Source organism: Globicephala melas, chromosome 3 (genome assembly GCF_963455315.2).
Source record: "Globicephala melas chromosome 3, mGloMel1.2, whole genome shotgun sequence".
Lineage (NCBI taxonomy): Eukaryota > Metazoa > Chordata > Mammalia > Artiodactyla > Delphinidae > Globicephala > Globicephala melas.
Genome location: NC_083316.1, coordinates 129,135,784 through 129,155,913, shown reverse-complemented (window position 1 = coordinate 129,155,913; position 20,130 = coordinate 129,135,784). Strand labels below are relative to the sequence as shown.

At 42.7% G+C, this 20,130-nt stretch overlaps 1 protein-coding gene across 6 annotated transcripts in view; it reads right to left on the bottom strand.

Annotated features, from left to right (window-relative positions):
• Positions 1–20,130, bottom strand: part of GRIA1 (glutamate ionotropic receptor AMPA type subunit 1) — a 322,415-nt gene that overhangs the window by 136,894 nt on the left and 165,391 nt on the right. For all 6 annotated transcript variants that reach the window (XM_060296515.1, XM_030834185.2, XM_060296516.1 and 3 more), the window contains exons 3-5: positions 14,329–14,568; positions 10,664–10,848; positions 5,297–5,350 (exon numbers count right to left, since the gene is read on the bottom strand). In XM_060296515.1, coding sequence (XP_060152498.1) covers positions 5,297–5,350; positions 10,664–10,848; positions 14,329–14,568 — 479 coding nt within the window. The remainder of the gene's footprint in view (positions 1–5,296; positions 5,351–10,663; positions 10,849–14,328; positions 14,569–20,130) is intronic.

The window sequence follows — 20,130 nt, the reverse complement described above, 5'->3', positions numbered from 1 at the left end:
TTGCATCTAACGTACTCTCATCCTCCCGTATACTGTAGGTCATCTCTAGATTACTTGTACTACCTGATAAAATGTAAATGCTGTGTCAATAGCTAGAAATACAATATAAATGCTATGTAACTAGTTGCTGCTGTGTGGCAAATTCAAGTTTTGCATTTTAGAACTTTCTGGATTTTTTTTCAAATATTTTTGACCTGCAGTCAGTTGAATCCACGGACATAGAACCCACAGACATGGAGAGCCAACTGTATAATTATCATGAAATTCTATCAGTGTACAGTGGAAAAGATACCCAGTGGGAGTTTGAGAGCCTGAGTTTGAACTCCAGGTTTATTGCTGCAACTGTAGGCAAGATTTAAACTGAAGCCTTCTTATCGAGAGCCTGTGTCCCCCTTGCACCCGTCCCCACCTCCCCCATGCTCAGCAGTCACATGGCACAGTATAAGAACATGGATTTTGGAGTTCTCTAGTCCTGGAGGGGAAGCCCAGCTCCATGACTTTATAAACTTTGTCACTGGAAAACTCACTAATCTTTCTGAACCTTAGTTTCTTCATCTGAAAAATGGGGATAATATTATCAACCTCCAGGACAATTATGAGGATTTAATAGGTAACTGTTTAATTATATATCATAGTGTCTGGAATGTAGCAGTCATTCAATGAATAATAGTAATCACCATTGTTATTATTGTTGTAGTTACTTATTAGGGGTTTAAGAAATTCTAGTTCAATGGCTCAGGTTAGCCCGGTCATCCTATTCTTATGATCACATCACTTGGCTTTTGCCAGATTCCTGAGAGCCAGACTCCATTGAGGAGTGCTTGCCTTCCCCCTCTGCAGATCAGTCATGTAACATCTTGGATTCTCAGTTCTCATTTCTATAAAGTGGGGATGAGGAATTCTCCCTTGCTTATGTCATAGGAGTACTGCAAGGTTCAAAACCCAGTGGTGTGATTCATGCCAAAACATCACATGAACTATAACTTGGTGTAAAAATGAAAGGAGTTGCTGTTATTGTTACTGGTGCCCCAGGAGGCACCATATGGTCCACACAGAAAGACAACGAATATCTTCAGTCCTTCAGTGTTTCTCAAACTGGGGTCTGCTGGACCCTTTATAAATTCTCAGAGGTCTGCTAGTTCTCTACAAGAATTTTTAAATGTTGTGCTTTTTTATTTCAATGAAAGTCAGATCATCAATATAAACAATCTGATCATTTGTCCCATGCTGTAAGTACTCATGTTTGCAGTCTCAGTGGACTGAAGAATTTAACCATTGGCTCATTGTTTCCTAAACTGTGCAGACGCATTGTAGAGGTCCACATATCTTCCTTTTGAGAAACACCAATTTGTGCTAAGATTTGCAGCTGATGCATCACAGAGATAAAGAGCTATAACTCTGGAGAGCTCTGGCTGGTAGCTGTCTGCTATGATCACAGTCTCAGAGCAGGGAGTGAAAACCGAGTCAGTGCTGGGCTTGGAGGAGGACTGACAGCCAGACAAGAGAGCTTGGTTCATCAGGGGGCTCCAGGGCCCAGGGGCTTCTTTAAGAAATAATGGTAGAGTTCACCAATTTCTGCAAGGCTCAATTTCACTTTATGGACATACCAATGCTATGGAAATATAAATATACATCTATCCTATCATATATAAAATATGAATACATATATCAGCATATATATGCACAGGCATATATATGCATGTATACATACGGACACAACATGTGAATATGTACAGATGGGTAGATTTAGTATATGAAGTTAGGATTCTTCACCTGTGCAGAACACTTTAACTTTTTCAAGGCATGGTGGCATTCAGCAACATGTTTGGTTTCCCCAGTGACTCCATGAGCATATAGAATAGGAACTATTATTCCTGATGTGGAAACTGAGGGCTGGAAAATTGCCCAAGATCACAAAGATACTAGCTGAGGATGGTATCTGGCCAAAACGCATGGCTTTTCTTTTCTGTTCTTTTTTTTTATGACTCCCTGTTATAAAGCTCTCCTCTCTGACCCACAGTCTCCTTCCATCCTCTCTTCTAGCGGCCCTCCAAAGCCAGAAAAACATCCCTCCAAAGTGCTCTGTTACAAGAATGCTGTTGGCTTCTTGGAAGCTCCTGCATTCTGACAGGGACAGAAAGAACGGCAAAATAAAACGTAGCTCCCTCTTTTTGTTAAATCTTTCAAAAGCTTCCTTCCTTAGTTTCTAACTCTTATTACACCCTAATCACAAACACTCTGAAGGAGGGGGTCAGTTCCATGCAGCGGCAGGCTAATTATGTGGCGGAATTTCTAAAAATTGTCATCTTATCAATTGCTTTATTCCTCTGAAGGGGGAAGAAAGACACACAGCACATACTCGACTATGTTTCAGACTGAATTAATTAGTAATTTGAAGCCTAATTATCAACTAATCTATTGGAACATGCAAGTCTTTTGTATTTGGATGCTATATGCAATTTGCATCCTATTAGTTGGCCGTTGTAAGGATTTGAGAGCTCATTAGGTCAGGGGGAAAAAAAAAGAATGCAGATCAGAAGGAAACAGACACCCAAAGGGCTGACTTGGTGATGTTGTGACTGAGGGGTCACTTGGCAACAGATGGAGCCTGGCGGTGTAATTACCTGAGGTCATTTGGTGGCTTTGAGGCCACTGATGTGTAATTTCTATCTTACCCTGGAGAGGTGATTATGCATGCCCCCAACCTTGCTCTGTGTATTCTCAAGCAGCAGGGTGCCCACGTGGTCTGTGCTGAGAGATGTCCTGATGAAGTTGAAAAGGCATTGGGTGCTGCCCACTAACCCTGGTGCCAGGCCTCGCTCTATCACTGACTTGCTGTGTGACCCTGGCCAAGTCACACCATCTTGCTGGTTTGACTACAAGTAAATGTTTCCCTATAAGCAAATGAGACTTAGATACAGCTGACTTCCAAAGTCCCTTCTAGGACTAAGGATCTGGGATTCAAGGGGTGTCAAGAGTTTTCTTCCTTATGAAGTCAAAAATTTCATCCTTGCAAATGTTTTTTTTTTTGTTTTTTAAGATTTTTTTTGATGTGGACTATTTTTAAAGTCTTTATTGAATTTGTTACAATACTGCTTCTGTTTTATGTTTTGTTTTTTTGGCTGTGAGGCATGTGGGATCTTAGCTTTCCAACCAGGGATCAAACACGCACCCCCTGCATTGGAAGGCGAATTCTTAACCACGGGACCTCCAAGGGAAGTCCCTTCCAAATGGTTTTTGAGGGTGAAACTCTTGGTTCGCCAAAAATCTTTGGACGGCCATCTACCATTTAAAATGCAAATATCTCTGAGAAAGGTAGCATATATATCTATTAACAGCTGGGTCTAAATTAACCTATCACAAGAAGTCCTTCTTATTTCCAGTCCTGACCCTGAAGTATTAGGACAGCCAAGGCAAGGAAGTTTTGAAGGGGAAAGAAGGTTAAGCCAGGGATCTGAGGCTGGAAATCCACCCAGAAAGAGAGACAGAGCTTAAGAATTAGGCAAGGTGTTTTAGATCCTGCCATTTTGACCTTTACATATACCCAGCCCCTGTGCCTTTGTTCTATTAATGACCTTTGTTCCAAAAGCAAGTAGAAAATATCCATCTCTGGTTCAATTAATAATTACTATTACTCACAGGAATAATCAACACAAAACAACATCGCTAAAACTGAGTGATATCATTTGTTATAGACAAAAGGTAAAAATCACATCTTAAAGGAAACACCAAATCATAAAGACAGGCCAGGATAATAAGCTAACTTTGTAGAAAAAGCTATCATTAAGGAAATCTGACAATTGCTCACACTGGCACATGGCAAAATTTGTTATTTATTAAAATTTGCTGGAAAATAAATAAAATAAAATTCAAAAAAAAATTTGCTGGGAGATGTAACCACTTTGGAAAACAATTTTGACTGTTTTGACTACAGTTTTGACTGTTTTGAGTTTCTCAAAATATTAAACATAGAGTTGCCATGTATCCTAGTGATTTCACTCCTAGGTTTATGCTCAAGAGAAAAACTTGTAACAAATGTAACAAAACTTATAGTAGCATTATTCATAATAGTCCAAAAGTGAGAACAACCCAAGTGTCCATCAACTGATGAATGGATAAACAAAATGGGATACATCCGTATAATGGAATGTTATTTGGCAATAAAAAGGAATGCAGTACTGATTCGTGCTACAACATGGATGAACCTTGAAAACATTACGCTAAATGAAAGAAGCCAGTCACAAAGGACCGCATATTCTATGATTCCACTTATATGTAACATCCAGAGTACGCAAATCCATAAGGATATAAAGTAGATTTTGCTGGTTGCCTAAGGCTGGAGGAAGTTGTGGGGCGATGAATCACTGCTAATGGGTATGGGTTTCTTTTGGGGGGGTGATGAAAAAGTTTAAAAATGAGATTGTGGTGATGGTTTCACAATTCTGTGAATATATATAAAACCATTGAATTGTATACTTTAAGTGGGTGAGCTGGATGGCATGTAATTAGCTCTTTAGAAAATAAGACAGGCAAAATAAAATTACATTTGGCTTTGGGAAAAAACTACTGGAAATATCAAACTTCATGATTAAAAAAGTAAGAGGAGCAAAACATGATGCAGGAAAAACAGACTTGTCAAAAACGGTGGCCACAAAAGAAAACTCATAATTGTGCATGTTGCTGGGTAAAATTTAACATGTGCAAAAAATTATTTTATGAGTCAAGTCTTCATACCATGGAAAATCATTACACCCAATAAAAATAACTACAGCACATTAAAATGAAAATAAAATTTTTTTTAAAAGACAGCTTGTCTATGCCACATAAAAAAGGGAATAAAAACTAAATTGACATAATATTGTTTATGCTGTAAAACTGTTTCTGGTTAAAGATCTGTCAGCACTAGCATCATTATGATTTAAACATTTATATTTATAAACAGTAAAACTATCACTGGTGTCAAAATAGAGGGTCAAAACCAGTGGGGTCAAAACATTTTGTATCATTCAAAGATGTGGTGATTTTGTTCTTATCGCCAAGTGGCAGAGCCAATTAAAGCTGGAATTGTGATGACTGAGGAAGGCCTGCCCACCAGCAGGGTCTCTTCCAAGGAAGCTTAGAGGTTCACCTTGAGTGTGCTGTGGTTTGACAAGCAGGGATGTGAAGGGGAAAAGGCAAAGCTAGGAAGTGCCCCTCCCACCCACGCCGTTCCCTCCAGCCAGGGACCACAGAAGCAAGCCGGGCACCAAACACAGAAAGACCCACCATTTGAGAGCCTGCAGTGTCCTCTACTCACCAGATTTGCAAGGATATAGTGGTAGCCAATGCCGTTCTTCTCCAGCTTTACAATCTACAAAACACAACGAGAGGGGATGCATTAATCATACTGACAATTAAAGCTACACCAACAATGACCAGCAATTAACACTGAGTACTGAAAATGTGCCCTGTTCTATCCTAAGTACCCAAACTACAATATCACGACCATCCAATGGTGGTGGCATTGCTGATATCCTTGTTTTACAGATGAGGAATTGAGACTTAGAGAAATCAAATAAACTCCCTGAAGTTACCCAGCTATTAAGTGCAGATGTAAGACCTGACATCAGTTTTGCCTGATTCCAGGGGTAGAGTAGTGGTATCATAACCCCAAGGTCCAGGCTAGAATGCTCACTTCTTTCCTTCTTCCATAAAGCCTTCCCATACATAGTGGGAATCTTATGTTGTATTGAATTCCTTGTCACTGTTACAACAACATCTGCTGCTTGGGTGGACAGATGGGTGGACGGGTGGAAGGATAGTCAAATGGGTAGGTGGATGATTCCACCCCAGTTCTTGAACTTCAAATCCTTGAATGGACCATATTCAGATACAGTTCCTTCCTTCCCTGAATTTTGTGCCTTCTTCCCTAAACCCGTTGGATACTCAGACATCAATGAGCCATTCAACCCGGAAGCTGGAAGAGAACGTCAGGATCATCTGGTCCGGCCCCTCACTGTACAGATGGGAAGTCCAGGCCCAGAGAGACGAAGTGATGTGCCAGCTCCCACAGCAGTATGGTAGCAGTGTCAGGACAGGGACCTGCCTATTGTGAGCCTTTCCATATGATGCCTGATTCAGAGCCAGGGTCCCCAGACACCCGTCCATCTTCAATGTGCAGACCAACCCTAATTGCAGGCAAGAAAATATTTGTAGAAAGAACTACCCAGTGGTTTGCTTGGGCATCCAGACATTCCACCCAGCAAGGAACAGCTAAGACCGCAGTCCTTGGTTTAGTCCCAGCTGAGCCTGCAAGTTAACTTGATCTATTTCTTTATTATTATTATTTTTTAATCATCAAATTGAGGTTAGTACACCCTGCTCAGTGCCTCTCTCCCTGCACTGTTGCAAGGACGCATAGAACACATGAGAAGCACTTGGGCTTCTTCTCTAACTGAATAAAATTTCAAGGTTATTAACACCCACATTCAGACATCTCCTTAACTGGATGTATGTGCATAGCGGCTCACATTTTTTTAATGCAGGGAATAATTAAATGCAAGCACACACAATGAATGCTCTGAAACAGTGGTTAGCATGTGAAATTCCAGACTATGGAGTGCCAAGACTTTGGGGATGATAGTTTTATTAATAATTCTTCATTACTTTTTCATTTTCTTGTCAAATGGTTTTTTGCTCTTTCAACAATGAGATACCTTTATGAGGAACCTATTCAGCTTCTAAAAAGCACAAAATAGCAAATAAAAGATAGTTTGAAACCCAGTGCATCCAGGCAATGGATAAGAATAGTCCCTGCAGGATGAAATTACAGGTTGAAACATAGGAAACAGCCGATAATTAATGACTTTTGACCAATAAGAATCAGTAATTTCATATGGTTTGACCTAACGCAAACCGTCCAACCCATCTACTCACCTACCTACCTGATGGCCTAGCTTCCCTTTCACAGACATTAAGTGCTTCCTATCTATCAAGCACTGTGCTGGAGATATAGTGGAAAGTGAAACGAGCGTGGTGCTTGCTGTCCTGGAGGTCACAGTTTACTGGGAGGAGACCCATACTTAAACAGATGAAGAGATACAGGTACACAGGGTTACAAACTGAGAAAGTTGTTATAAAGGTAATGTACACTTGGAGTCCCCTGCCTCACTCACCCCATCTCTTCAAAGCTCATTTCCACTGGATTGCCTTAATTCACAATCTTTGTGTCTGGAAGGCCCTTTCCCATTCTCTCTAATTATTCATAACCTTTATGGCTGATCTCTAATCCCAACTACTCTGTAAAGCCTTCTCTGATTAATTAATTCACTCAACAAATATTTATTGAACATGGGCCACATGCGAAGCTCTACGCTGTGTGCTAGGGACAAGCTATGAACAAATGAGGCAAGATCCCCAGGCCCTCGTTGAGCTGAGTTGACACTTTAGCAGGGAGCCAGGTGGTAAATATATAAACAGATAAATGAACACGATTTCAGCAGGTGAAAAGCACGTTGAAGACAATACAACAGGGTAAGGTGATGGATGGCCTGGTCCTGGTGTCCCTCATCCATCTCTAACTCATTCTGAACTTAATGACTGTATTACATAATTAAGTGTCTTATATATTGATAAAGCATTATATTCTAATCACCCTGTTCCCTGCTCACAAACCTTCACTGGCCCTCCACTGTTTACAGAATAAACCCCAGACTCTTTGGGGTGGTTTCCAAAGGTGGTCACAATCATGGGTTCATCTCCTTTTCATTGCCTTCCAGTAAACAATTGACATCCTCCACTTGGCCTCTTAAGCCCCTCTGTGAACCTTGGCCCCTACATGCCCTCTGGGCCTCCCTACATGCTCTTACCTCCAGCTTAAAGGCTCTTTTCCAGTCAAAGGCTACCTGTAGATATCTAGACCCATCTGACATTTGGGATCTTAGAGCATTCATTGATTCCTTATTCTTCTCATTCATTCAAAAAATATTTACTGAATACCTACTAGGTGCCAAGCACTCTTCAAGGCACTGTGGATGCAGCAGGGAAGAAAACAAAACAAATCCTAATAGAGCTTATATTCCCATCGGGGCACTAGAGCCTGAGACAGGCAGTTAATTCCCTATTTGGATTCGGAATCATTGTCTTCCTCCTCAGGTTAGGCAGAACATTTGTGTTAGACTGAAAAGATCCCAATTACTGAGTGTGAGATAGTCTAGGATGATGCTAAGATGTCAGAACGCAAATCAGAAGATGTAACTTTTAGACTCACGGTCATTGGCACTAACTAGTTGTCTGAACTCAAGACAAATCATTCAACCAATATGACCGTCAGTCATCCCATCTGTAAAGTATGAATGCAAATGGTAGATCAGGTGATTTGTAAGATCCTTTCAGCATTTGGTCTTACTTTTCAGAATAGAAGAATCCAAGGATTAAAAAAGTTAATACACTGCAATCTAAAATATTCATGCAAACAAGTTCCTTCCTTCCCAAACACAAGTTTGTCCTTTGACAGAGGGAGTAGCTATAGACAGCACATGTGCTGAAAGTTGCATTTTTAAAAGGTTGGGCCCTGTAGCCCGACCAAGATAGATTTGACTTCCTGCTTTCCTTCTATGTGAAATCCCAGGCAAGTGTAATGTCTTGTTTCTTCATTTATAGAATAGGGGGTCTAATAGAAGCTCTTTTTATAGAGATGACTTGAGGATGAAGTGGAATTATACATGGAAAGAGCTTGGCGTAGTGTCTGGTATATGGTAAGCACTCAGAAAATAGTACCAACAGCTTTATCTTCACTATGGAATAATACAGCAGGAGTCATCAGTCTTTAAGAATACCAACTTACCATTCAACACTTTCTCTACCTCCTATCTCATCTAATCTTTTTATCAGCTTTGTAGAACAGGGGCCTTCATTCCTATTTTACAGATGAGTACACTTATGCCAAAGAGGGAGTGACTCAAGAAAGCAGTATCATACCCACAACAACTTGACTGAATCTCCAGGGAATTATGCCAAATGAAAAAAGCCATACCCCAAACATTACATACTATGTAATCCCATTTATATCACACTCTTAAAATAAGAAAATTGCAGAAATGGAGAACAGGTTAGAGAGTGCCTGAGGAAAGGGAAAAAGAGGGAGAGAGGGAAGCCAGGTGAGGACAAAAGGGCAACACAGATGATCTTTATGGTGATGGAAACATTCTGTACCTCGAAGGTATCAATGTCAATGTCAATTTCCTGGTTGTGATATTTCACTATAGTTGCTATAGTTTTCTAAGATGTTACCATTGGGATAACTGGATATGTGGTACATGGGATCCCTCTGTATTATTTCTTACACACGCATATGAATTTGTGTCTCAAAATTAAAAGTTTAACTAAGAAAACAAAGCAAAACAAAAGAAAACCAGTACCAGTTGGCACTATGAATAGCCAAAATGGGTGAATCCTTACATATATCACTTTCTGTGGGGCAGGCTCTATTCTAAGTGCTTTACATGTATACATGGATTCTTCTAACCCTCGCAAGAGCTCTCTAAAGGTAGTTATTATCATCATCATTATTATTATGCCCATTTTACGGATCAGGAACCTGAGATGTAGAAATGAAAAACCTGGCCCAAGTTCACAGAGCTAGCAAATATTAGAGCTGGGGATGTGAATCCCAGGCAGTCTAGCTCCAGGGTCTCTACTTTGAACCAGTACTCTATTCTGCTTTACTTAACTAGAATTCCAGTCCCATGACTCCAGCTCAAAAAACTCCCATCTCAATGGAAACAATTTTTGCTGGTTTCTCTCTCTGAGAGGGAAGCCATATCCGCACTTTGTAAAGTAGAGCACAGAGTTAACGCCTCAAAGAACCCCTGACTTTCAAAATCTCTCCTATTCAGTTCCCGAGGCCTCTGAGCAATTGCTGAGCGGGTGCTGAGATTCCCTGTGGGAGCCCCAGGGGTCTTGAGGGCCATTAACAAGCTCTGTCATGTTGTCAAGTACTTAAAACTGCCATCTTTACTTGTATAGCACTGTTCAAAAACGATTGCAAAATCTACTTCCTTGCTAGCTCATCTGAATACACAAATGTAATTTAAAAAGACAAGTGACCTATCCAATGACACATGCTTTACTTCTGAGAACTGGAGGAACCGTGGCTTAGAGATGTCTGGCTAAAGACTACTGAGATTACAGTGCCCTTTCTTGGAACGGACAATCAATTAATTGCTCAGACACATGGATGTGTTCCAGGAAAGGGAGATGCCTGGTGCCTCCTTGGACTCAAAACTGGTCAGTGGGCCAAATGGATGAGAAACCAAATGCTAGACCAGTGGGTAACAGAACTCAGAGCTAAGCCAGGAATCTGGCTCTACAGGTTGTGATAGCAGTTTACAAACTCTAAAATGCAATGTGTTTTGCTTTTTAACAAGAAAAGGAAGCACTGGAGGTAAGTTTTTGGTTAACTGATCCGAGAACCATTTGAAGTCCTGCGTGAAGGCTCCCACTGTTTGTGCTATTTCGTAACATGGCAGAATTAAACTGTATGAATTACAGAATGTGAGAAGGCAGGCTTCTGGTTTCATCTAGTCAAGAACTCTCTTTGTAACACCAAAGGCAAAGGGTCACCCCGCTCGCTCATGAGCTGTCTCCCACGCCCACCCTGAGGGCACTTTGCTGCACTCACTACCTGGCCCAGGATAGCACTGAGGCGCTCGGATTCACAGTCCACCACCACCAGCCTCTCCTTTTTCTTCTCCAGGTCCTGGAAGAGCATCCGGTATCCCTCCTCTGTGGTTGTCAAAATGTTGACGGCTGTCACCTGCCAGTTCTTCTCGGCCGCTGTGTCTAGGACTTTCTGCAGGACGGACAGACCTGGAGGTCGGGTGAGTAGGACAGAGAGGTGGCAGTCAGGATCCACAGGCATCACCCCACTTCCGCCAACCCCGCTCCTCCACTAAACTCAGCTCCAGCTCGCTCTGTGCAAGTCTGAGCTCACCGAGGTCAGGTTCTGCGTCTGTTTTGTGTTTCTGTTTGCAGAACATAGCACGCAATAGAGTGATTAAACATCGAATCTGAGACTCAAATCGTGATGCTACAAATATACTAGTTAAATGATCTTGTACGGACTAATTCACCTGGCTACAATTTAGTGTCTTCAGTAGTAAAAGGGTGATGTTAATGATGTCCACCTCACACTGTCATCATGAGGATTGAATGAGAATGTCTCCAGCATGGCAAGGGTTTTATAAACATTGATTACTATTAGGTGTTTAGCAACTGCTGATTAAATGTGCTAACATGATATCTAAATAGCACCTAATAATTGTCAACCACGTTTACGCATGTTCAGTATACCTCAGTACCTGGTGCTCTGCCTGTCACACAGTAGGTATTCAATCAATGTGTACTGAGTTAAGCTACTCTCTTCTGATTTATAGCTAAATGATAGAGGAATCCATTACTCAATACTGCTTTGTTTCATCTTTGGGACATAGATGGTGTATTAGTTTCCTACTGCGGCTGTAACAAATTGTTGTAAGCGTAGTGGCTTCAAACAACACATTTATCATCTTACACTGCCAGAGGTCGGATGTGTGGAACGAATCTCCTTGAGCTAAATTCAAGTTATGGGCAGGGCTGTGTTATTTTCCGGAGGTTCGAGCGGAGAAATTGTTCTTGCCTTTTCTTTTTTTTTGCGGTACGTGGGCCTCTCACTGTTGTGGCCTCTCCCGTTGCGGAGCACAGGCTCCGGATGCGCAGGCTCAGCAGCCATGGCTCACGGGCCCAGCCGCTCCGCGGCATGTGGGATCCTCCCGGACCGGGGCACGAACCCGCGTCCCCTGCATCGTCAGGCGGACTCTCAACCACTGCGCCACCAGGGAAGCCCTCTTGCCTTTTCTGATTCTGGCGGATGCCCGCTCTCCTTGGTGTATAGCCCCTTCCAGCTTCAAAACCAGCAGTGACTGGTTGAGTCTCTCACATTATACTCTGACCCTGACTCTTCTGCCTTCAACTTGCACACTTAAGGACCCTTGTGATTACACTGAGCTCACCCAAATAATCCAGGATAATCTCTCTGTTTTTTTTTTAATTAATTAATTTATTTGTTTTTATTTTTGGCTGTGTTGGGTCTTCATTCCTGTGCGCGGGCTTTCTCTAGTTGCGGCGAGCAGGGGCTACTCTTCGTTGTGATGTGCCGGCTTCTCATTGTCGTGGCTTCTCTTGTTGCGGAGCACAGGCTCTAGGTGCATGGGCTTCAGTAGCTGTGGCACGCGGGCTCAGTAGTTGTGGCTTATGGGCTCTAGAGCACAGGCTCAGTAGTTGTGACGCATGGGCTTAGTTGCTCCGCGGCATGTGGGATCTTCCTGGACCAGGGCTCGACCCCGTGTCCCCTGCATCGGCGGGCAGATTCTTAACCACTGCGCCACCAGAGAAGCCCATCTCTCTGTTCTAAGGTCAGTCGATTAGCAATGTGAATTCCATCTGTAACCTTAATCCCTCTTGCCATTTAACATAACATATTCACAGGTTCCAGGAATTAGAACACAGATGTCTTTGGCGGAGAGGGGAAGGTCAGTGTTCTGCCTGCAACAGATGGTTATTTCATATTTCACTCTTGCATTATTAATCAATCTTTTGCACATATATCATTTCTGTCTTCCAATAACATTGCTAATCCCTCCCATAGTGACCAGTATGGTGCCTGGCATAAAGAACCATCTGTAGATTGATTCTGTTGTTTCTTCCTTTTTTTTTTTTAAAGTATACGGTTGGTGTGCTTAAGTCTCACGTTCACTGAAAGTTTACTATGTGTCTGGCATTGCCCTGTTAGCTTTCCTGTCTTCAATTCACTTAATTCTCTGAGGTAGGTACCGTTATTATCCATGTTTCACAAGTGTAGAAATGGAGGTTCAGAGAGATGTAGTCATTGGCCCAAGCCCGCACAGCTAGCAAATGGCAGAACTCTGAGTTCAGAGTTGTGAGGTAGGCGGAGCCCCTTTGAGTATGGGCGCTTTGCTGACTGACCCCAGAGATGATCCTCTATAATGAAAGTTACATTTTTCTGTCTATGCCACTTCCAGACCTCAAGCCTCATTATGCCACAAAACTGACCTGAAATAGCCCTTCTGCAGGTCATCCTCATAATGGCTGCTTGTCTGAGAAGGGAAATCATTAAAATAGAGAGAAGGGAAAATTGAAGAAAATAGAGTGCTTCTGGCCTCTCCTGCCAGCTAATTCTCATTGAATAACCCTGCCTAACTCTTCCTGAAAAACCATTTCACAAAGCACTCTCCTATTCAAAAGTCTTGTAAGCCTCCCTAAAGGCAAACTTCTATAAAACCTCCTTTTTGCTCAGGGCAAAATTCCTGTGCCTCACTTTCCAGACCTTGTATGATCCATTTATTTATTTACAACAATAATGACTGAGTTCTTACAGGACTATTTAGTATACCAGGGGAAGGTAGGACAGTACAACAGAAGCAACACAGGAGTTAGAAAAAAGAAGAGAGTTTCCATTTAGAAGGTCAGGAAATAGAGAAAGTGGTGTTCCAGTAGGTTGCAAAAGAAAGGAAGAATTTGCATATGTAGATTTGAGAAGGGAAGTGCATCCCAGAAACTGGAATTGTTTGAGTCAAGATGCAGAGAAGAAAAAAGTATTGGAAACATTTAGAAAATGGAGTGGAAAATTCAAAATTCAGGTGGAGGCAGAATTAGAAAGGCCTGGGAAGGTTGATGTTGATGCTGGTGATGATGATGACAGCGGTTTACATATATAGAAGACGCTGCACATTGATTATGTTGTAGGCACTGTACAGGCCCTTTCTAGTCATTGTCTCATTCACTCCTCACAACTGTATGATGTAGAGACTGGTTTTATCTTCATTACAGAGATGAAAAAACGAAGGAATAGAGAATTTTATCCCCATTACAGAAGTGGTCGAACTGAGGCAGAGAGAGCTTGCCCAAAGTCAAACAGCTGGAGAGGAGGGAACATAGAATTCAGATGCAGGTCTGCCTGACTCCAGAATCTATGCTCCTAAAAGCCATGTCATGAGCCATGAGCCATGAGCCATTCAACTGAGGTCCTTGGACTTTGAGTCTGGGCTCAGGAGCCATGGAAACTTGGTAAGCTGTAGAGTGACGTTGGGTGTTAAGACAGTTATTCTCTCAAAGGATGTGTTTCCACATGTGAGTTATAGATTAGTTACCAAAAATTCAGTTCACAGACATAAAACATTTCTGGATCATTCCTCCGTGATCCCTGCCTTTCAAGAAGGCAGAGAGGCACCATTATTCTTCCTGCTGATAATTTTCTCTTCATCCCTCCACAGTCCCCCTCCCCTGGCTTACCCCGGTCAGCATCATAAATGTAGACAAATTTTTGCCACTTGTAATGGTCGATGATACTGATGAGGGCATCCTGCAGCTCGGGACGCAGCTGAAGGACAAACTGGTTGGATGTGTCAACAGGAAAGCTTGGTGTAATGAAGCAGACATGGAGGGCCCCGCAGAAGGAGGTCAGCATGTTGACAGTCCTCCGTTCATAAAACCCAAAGATGGCATAGACTCCTTTAGAGAACTGGGAACAGACTGGAAGAGGAGAAGAGAAAAATTAATGGATAGAAGATACTGCAAACATGCTGTCAGGTGGCTCTAAAACTAAATCATCCACTAGTCTATCCATCCAACCCATCATCCATCTGTTATCTAGCCATCCACCCATCCAACAAATTCATCACTCCCTTCTTTCAACCCACAAATCTGTCCAACTGTCCATCCATTTTACCCATCTCTGCATCCGTTCACCCAATCATCTGTCCAACCCACCCATCCATCTGTCGAATCCAATGTTTATTAGGTACCAATTCCATACCAAATGTTGTCATGGTTATTAATTATAAATGTATGCAAAGCTGTTTTGTATGCTCTTTCACTTTATCTGTACAATGCCTTTATTAAGGTAGGAAAAGGATGGCTGGGTCATTTTTTAAAGGGGAAAACCAAGGCTCAGAAAGTTAATGAACATGTCCAATATGGTAGCACAGCTAGACCGTATCTGAGTTAGGCAGGTATCTTGAACCCAATCCAGCGATCTGTCTATGACACTGCCCATCACGTCAAGGCAAAGCATAATAAGATGCAAAGCATAATAAGATGTCTGTCAGCTTGGTGCTGATACACGTTTAAGAAAACAAGATTTTCCCAGCCAGCCCTTAGTTTTCAGTGTACATTTCTCTGCTGATGTTCGTCTTGTGTTTGTACATCCTCCTGGCTGATTCTTCAGCCCCCCGCCCCGCAGTTTATCAGCCACAGTAGTAGCTTAGCTGTGTGAGCACCCCCACAGGAGCTATTTTGTAAGATCCCAGTGCAGTTACCGGTACTGGTTTGTGTTCGGTTACGCTGCTGGTTAGAATATAATGCTAAAAAGTTAGCCCTAAGGTTATGGGGCTAAGTCCAGCTAATTCAGCTACTAAACTTCATTATAATATGTGATACAGGATAAGGGTTCATAGACTTTGCCCCAGTCAAGTGATCAACCCCAATGCCAACCCCAGTGCCTGAAAATTACCATCTTGATATGGACGGTGAGGCAAATGAGTCATCCTCATCACAGTGACTGTGTTTTAGGGTGCTCTGCCATATATGGTAAGCTGTTTAGTTCTCATCACAACCCTGTGACTTTGGTATTATCAATTTTCTTTTAAGATGATAACGTTGCTATTCCTAGATCCTCTGCTCTCTTTACCATATCACCTGCTTCCGTGACCCCGTGCTGCCTTTGTAGGTGGGCTCTCAAATTACGCTCCATGAACACTGCCCAGATGTGTTCCATGAACATTAGCCCCGCAGAATGCTCCTTAACAAAGAAAAGGCTTCTTTGCTCAGAGAAATTTGGGAAATGGTGCAAACCCTGTCCTCCTCTTGGAGTTTCAAACTGCATACCAGCTACATAAAAGATTGAGAGGAATCTTGTTCAACTTTAACACGGATTTTCTCAAATCCATACGCCCCCAGGACCCTTTGTTGGTGAATACTTTTTAACATGTTACTGATTCACTGGGCCACGCTGCACTAAAGAATGCCATTAGCCACTGGGACCCAGTTGCTTACTGAGTCTAGGTTCTCAGTCAGTCCCTAGACCCTCCCTTCATGTCCCTGAAAGATAATCTTTTAAAGACTGTAATGGAAGCATACAAGTCATCTGTCTAACTTCCAGGGTAACCCAGCATACCATCTACAGGAAACCTGGCAGGTGCCCTTTATTGTGTGTGTATGTGTGTGTGTGTGTGTGTGTGTGTGTGTAAATTTAATTTTTATTGTATATTGGAGTATAGTTGATTTACGATGTTGTGTTAGTTTTAGGTGTACAGCAAAGTGATTCAGTTATACATATACATATAACCATTCTTTTTCAGATTCTTTTCCCATATAGGTTATTACAGAATATAGAGTTCCCTGTACTATAGGGAACAAGTAGACCCTTGTTAATTGTCTATTTTATGTATAGTAGTGTGTATATGTTAATTCCAACCCCTAACATCTGCTTGCACACTGAATTACTGGGCATGCACTGCTTCTCAAGGTGCCCAGTCCATTGACTGACCACTCTTTGAAACCAGAACCTCATATGCCTGCTCTTAACCCACTCCACAGCCCTCCTGGTATCCAAAGGTGGCCCTCATGGACTTCAGCTTTATGGCATTTGGTTTTCAGTAGTGATGTTCATCCTCCACCTAGAAACCAGAGGGATCCTTTTAATTAAAAAAAACCCAAAAAAACAAAGAAAACACACTGTTTCCCTTCCTTGTGCAAAAACCTCTTACAAATTTTGAGGTTTCCCACTGCACACAGGAAAAATCTCCAAACATCTGACCATGACTCTGAGGCAGAGTGACCTGTCCCTTTGCCCCCTCCTGCCTCACACCGCTGCCCTCGCTCCCTGCTTAGCCACCTGGCCTGTGTTCTGTGCCTCCGGCCTCCACACTTGTTCTGCCCTGGACACTCTGCGCTCCACCTGCAGTGCTCTTCCCTTACTTCTCTGCAATGCTCACTCCTTTTCAGCAATTTTATCTCAACTCAAATCTCACCTCCCTGAACAGGACTTCCTTCATCACCTCTTCTAAATAGTGATTCCACCCTCCCCTCAACCCTCTATAAGTCTCTATCACATCCCCCTGTCTTATCTTTCATGCTTGAATTATTATTATTTGAAGGTGTTTTCTTTTTTAACTTGTATGTATCTGTGACTGTTCCGGTCAGTGTTAATTCCCTAAAAACAGGGGTCTCATTTATGCCTCAAAGCCAGCATAACGCCTGGGACATGGTAGGTGCTTAGTAAATGTTTGTTGAATGAATGATGAGTGCTTGACGAGAGCACTGCACTAGGGAATGAGGAGGAACCGTTGGACCACCCTGGACCTCTTCCTCCCCTGTTCTGGGTAGGCATCTCCTGAAGTAGCTATTTATCCTTCACTACTCGCACTCTTTTCTCTTTCACCCTAACGAGGACGCTCCAGCCACTTGCAGCCGACAACAGGTGCTGTCTTTAAGTGTCTATTGTAATTGCCAGAATCAAGATTTCCATAAATATGGATTTCTCCACCAGGAAGCATACACTGTATATTATTCTCCCTGTGTTAGATATAGATTTGTCAAAAAGCACAATTCATCTTACCGGGTGAGGTGTGTATGGCGAGCACATGAACCCCGTTAGCATATTATAATATGCTCTCTGTGGTATTTTTAGGATCTTTACTTTCCATGCTGCAATGAAATATTATCTGGGGGGATATAAATCTCGTGTTCCCGATCTATTCCCTGACGACATCTACTTGGTTTCACACCTTTAGTTGGGTCTCTGGGGCCCTCGTGGCCAGTGTTTCTTGCTGAAACTTTAGAAGTAGAGGAGGAATGGGTAAGATGGGGTGGAAGAAATGGGCGCAGATAGGCACGATCGAATCCTTACACACACGGAGGCCAGGATGTGTCCCCCATCCTTGAATTATCTCCCTATCTTTCCTTTTGCAAATCTCTTTTCCCTTAAATTGAGTGTGTTATCCTCTAAGGCTAAGCGGGTACATTTAACCAGAGCTCCCTAAAAGAGCATGGCTTGGAGGTAGCCTGGCCTGGATTTACTCAAGTGGACCCTGGTCCTCCGAGTTGCTCAGCATTTGACCTTCAGTCTGGCTCCTCATTTCAGCTAAGCCTGAGCAGCAACAGCGAGGGAGAGGGAGAGACTAAGAGTCTGTAGGCCCCACGGCCTGTGGGAGAATGCATAATTGGTTACACGTTCAGAAATATAATTAGTTGTAGCACATTTCTTTAAATCTGTCACAGTAAATATTCAATTGGAAAAGATAACTTGGTCTTGTAGAAAAAGTACTAGATTAGATGCCAGAAGACCTGGAGGCTTCTCTTTTTGGTTTTATCACAGCACAGTATTATGTGACCTTGAGCCAATCCCAGGCTCTCCCTGCACCTCAGTTTCCATCTGTAAATTGGTGCTTTGAACCCCGTAAGAGTTAACATCTCTTCAGGCTCCAACAGTCTACGTTCTAGTCTCAGTAGTTGAAAAATATTCACTGATTGAGCACACTTTGGTTATTTGCTGGTCAGACTTGTAGTGACCTCCGGTGCAGGTTTTCAAACCTAGAAATCAGATAAAGGCTCTGAGTTCTTGGATCCGACTGTAATAGAATCCTAGCACTAAATCCAGGTGCATTCAGAGTGTTGAGTTGTATTTAAGATACAATTTTTAATGTGATATAGGTGAGTTAGTTACCTAGTAGAGAGTAGGTGAGAGAAGGCAAATCAGAAAGGGGGCTAGAGGTGGAGCCTTGTATTGTCAGGTACAGCAAGCCCGAGGGGAGAAAAGGGAACACTGAAAAGCAGCCTCTTGCAACCCTGCTGTGTACTGGTCCAGTCAGACTCGCAGGCTGACAGTGAATGAGAGTAGGTGGGACTGTGTGCGTGTCCTCCATTTAAGACAGCAGTGGTGCATATAGTGCCTCTGATAGTAGCAATTAGGAGCTAACGTTTGAGCACTTACGAGGTGCCAGACATCGTGCCAAGGACGTTCCCGTGCATTGACTCCTTTCACCCTGTGAGGTAGGTTACAAATTGGGAAGGGCAGGCCCGGGGCCAGCACAATGCAAAGCTGAGTTCTGAACTCCACCCGTCAGACCACAAGGCTTGAGCTCTTGGCTTCTGTGATATGCCACCCCTTCCCTCCCTCCATCAATATTGGAAAGAAACAGTCATGGCATATGGGACAGCTTCAGCTTCTAGAAAATCCTCTCAGGTAGCACTCTGCCTGCCTCTGTTGCCAGATCAAGACGCATTACTGCATTAGGGTCTGTTGATATTAAAACAAAACCTAGAGACTATCATACAGAGTGAAGTAAGTCAGAAAGAGAAAAACAAACATCGTATAATATCGCTTACACGTGGAATCTAGAAACAGTGTACAGATGAACTTACTTGCAAAGCAGAAATACAGACACAGATGTAGAGAAGAAACGTATGGATACCAAGTGGGGAAGGGGGTGTGGGATGAACTGGGAAATTGGGATTGACATATATACACTACTGTGTATAAAATAGATAAGTAATGAGAACCTACTGTACAGCACAGGGAATTCTACTCAGTGCTCTGTGGTGACCTAAACAGGAAGGAAATCCAAAAAAAGATGGGATATATGTATATGTGTAGCTGATTCACTTTGCTGTACAGCAGAAACTAACACAACATTGTAAAGCAACTAAGCTCCAGTAAAAATTAATAAAGCAAAACAGAACAAAACTGGGTGGTGCTCGCTGCATTCCCCTCTTGTCCCTGGGGATCATGCAGAGCATATACACACACATCTCTCCTTCTGTTGGTCCATACATGTGTCCATCCACCCATCCATCCACCTCTTGACACCCAGCATCTACCACTCGTGAGACTCCGTGTTAGGCAGTGGACATGCAGTATTGAAAAAGGCAAGCCCCCACTTCGACGTCACCTTGACAGTGGGAGAGGCCGACACCGAGCCAGTCAATTACACTTCCCTGTAAGTGCTGTGGCAGGGGTGAGGTCGGGGTTCAGGCAGAGCCACCTAAGCCCAGCCTGTGGGGACCTCAGAGAAGGCTTCCAAGAGGAAGTGCCGC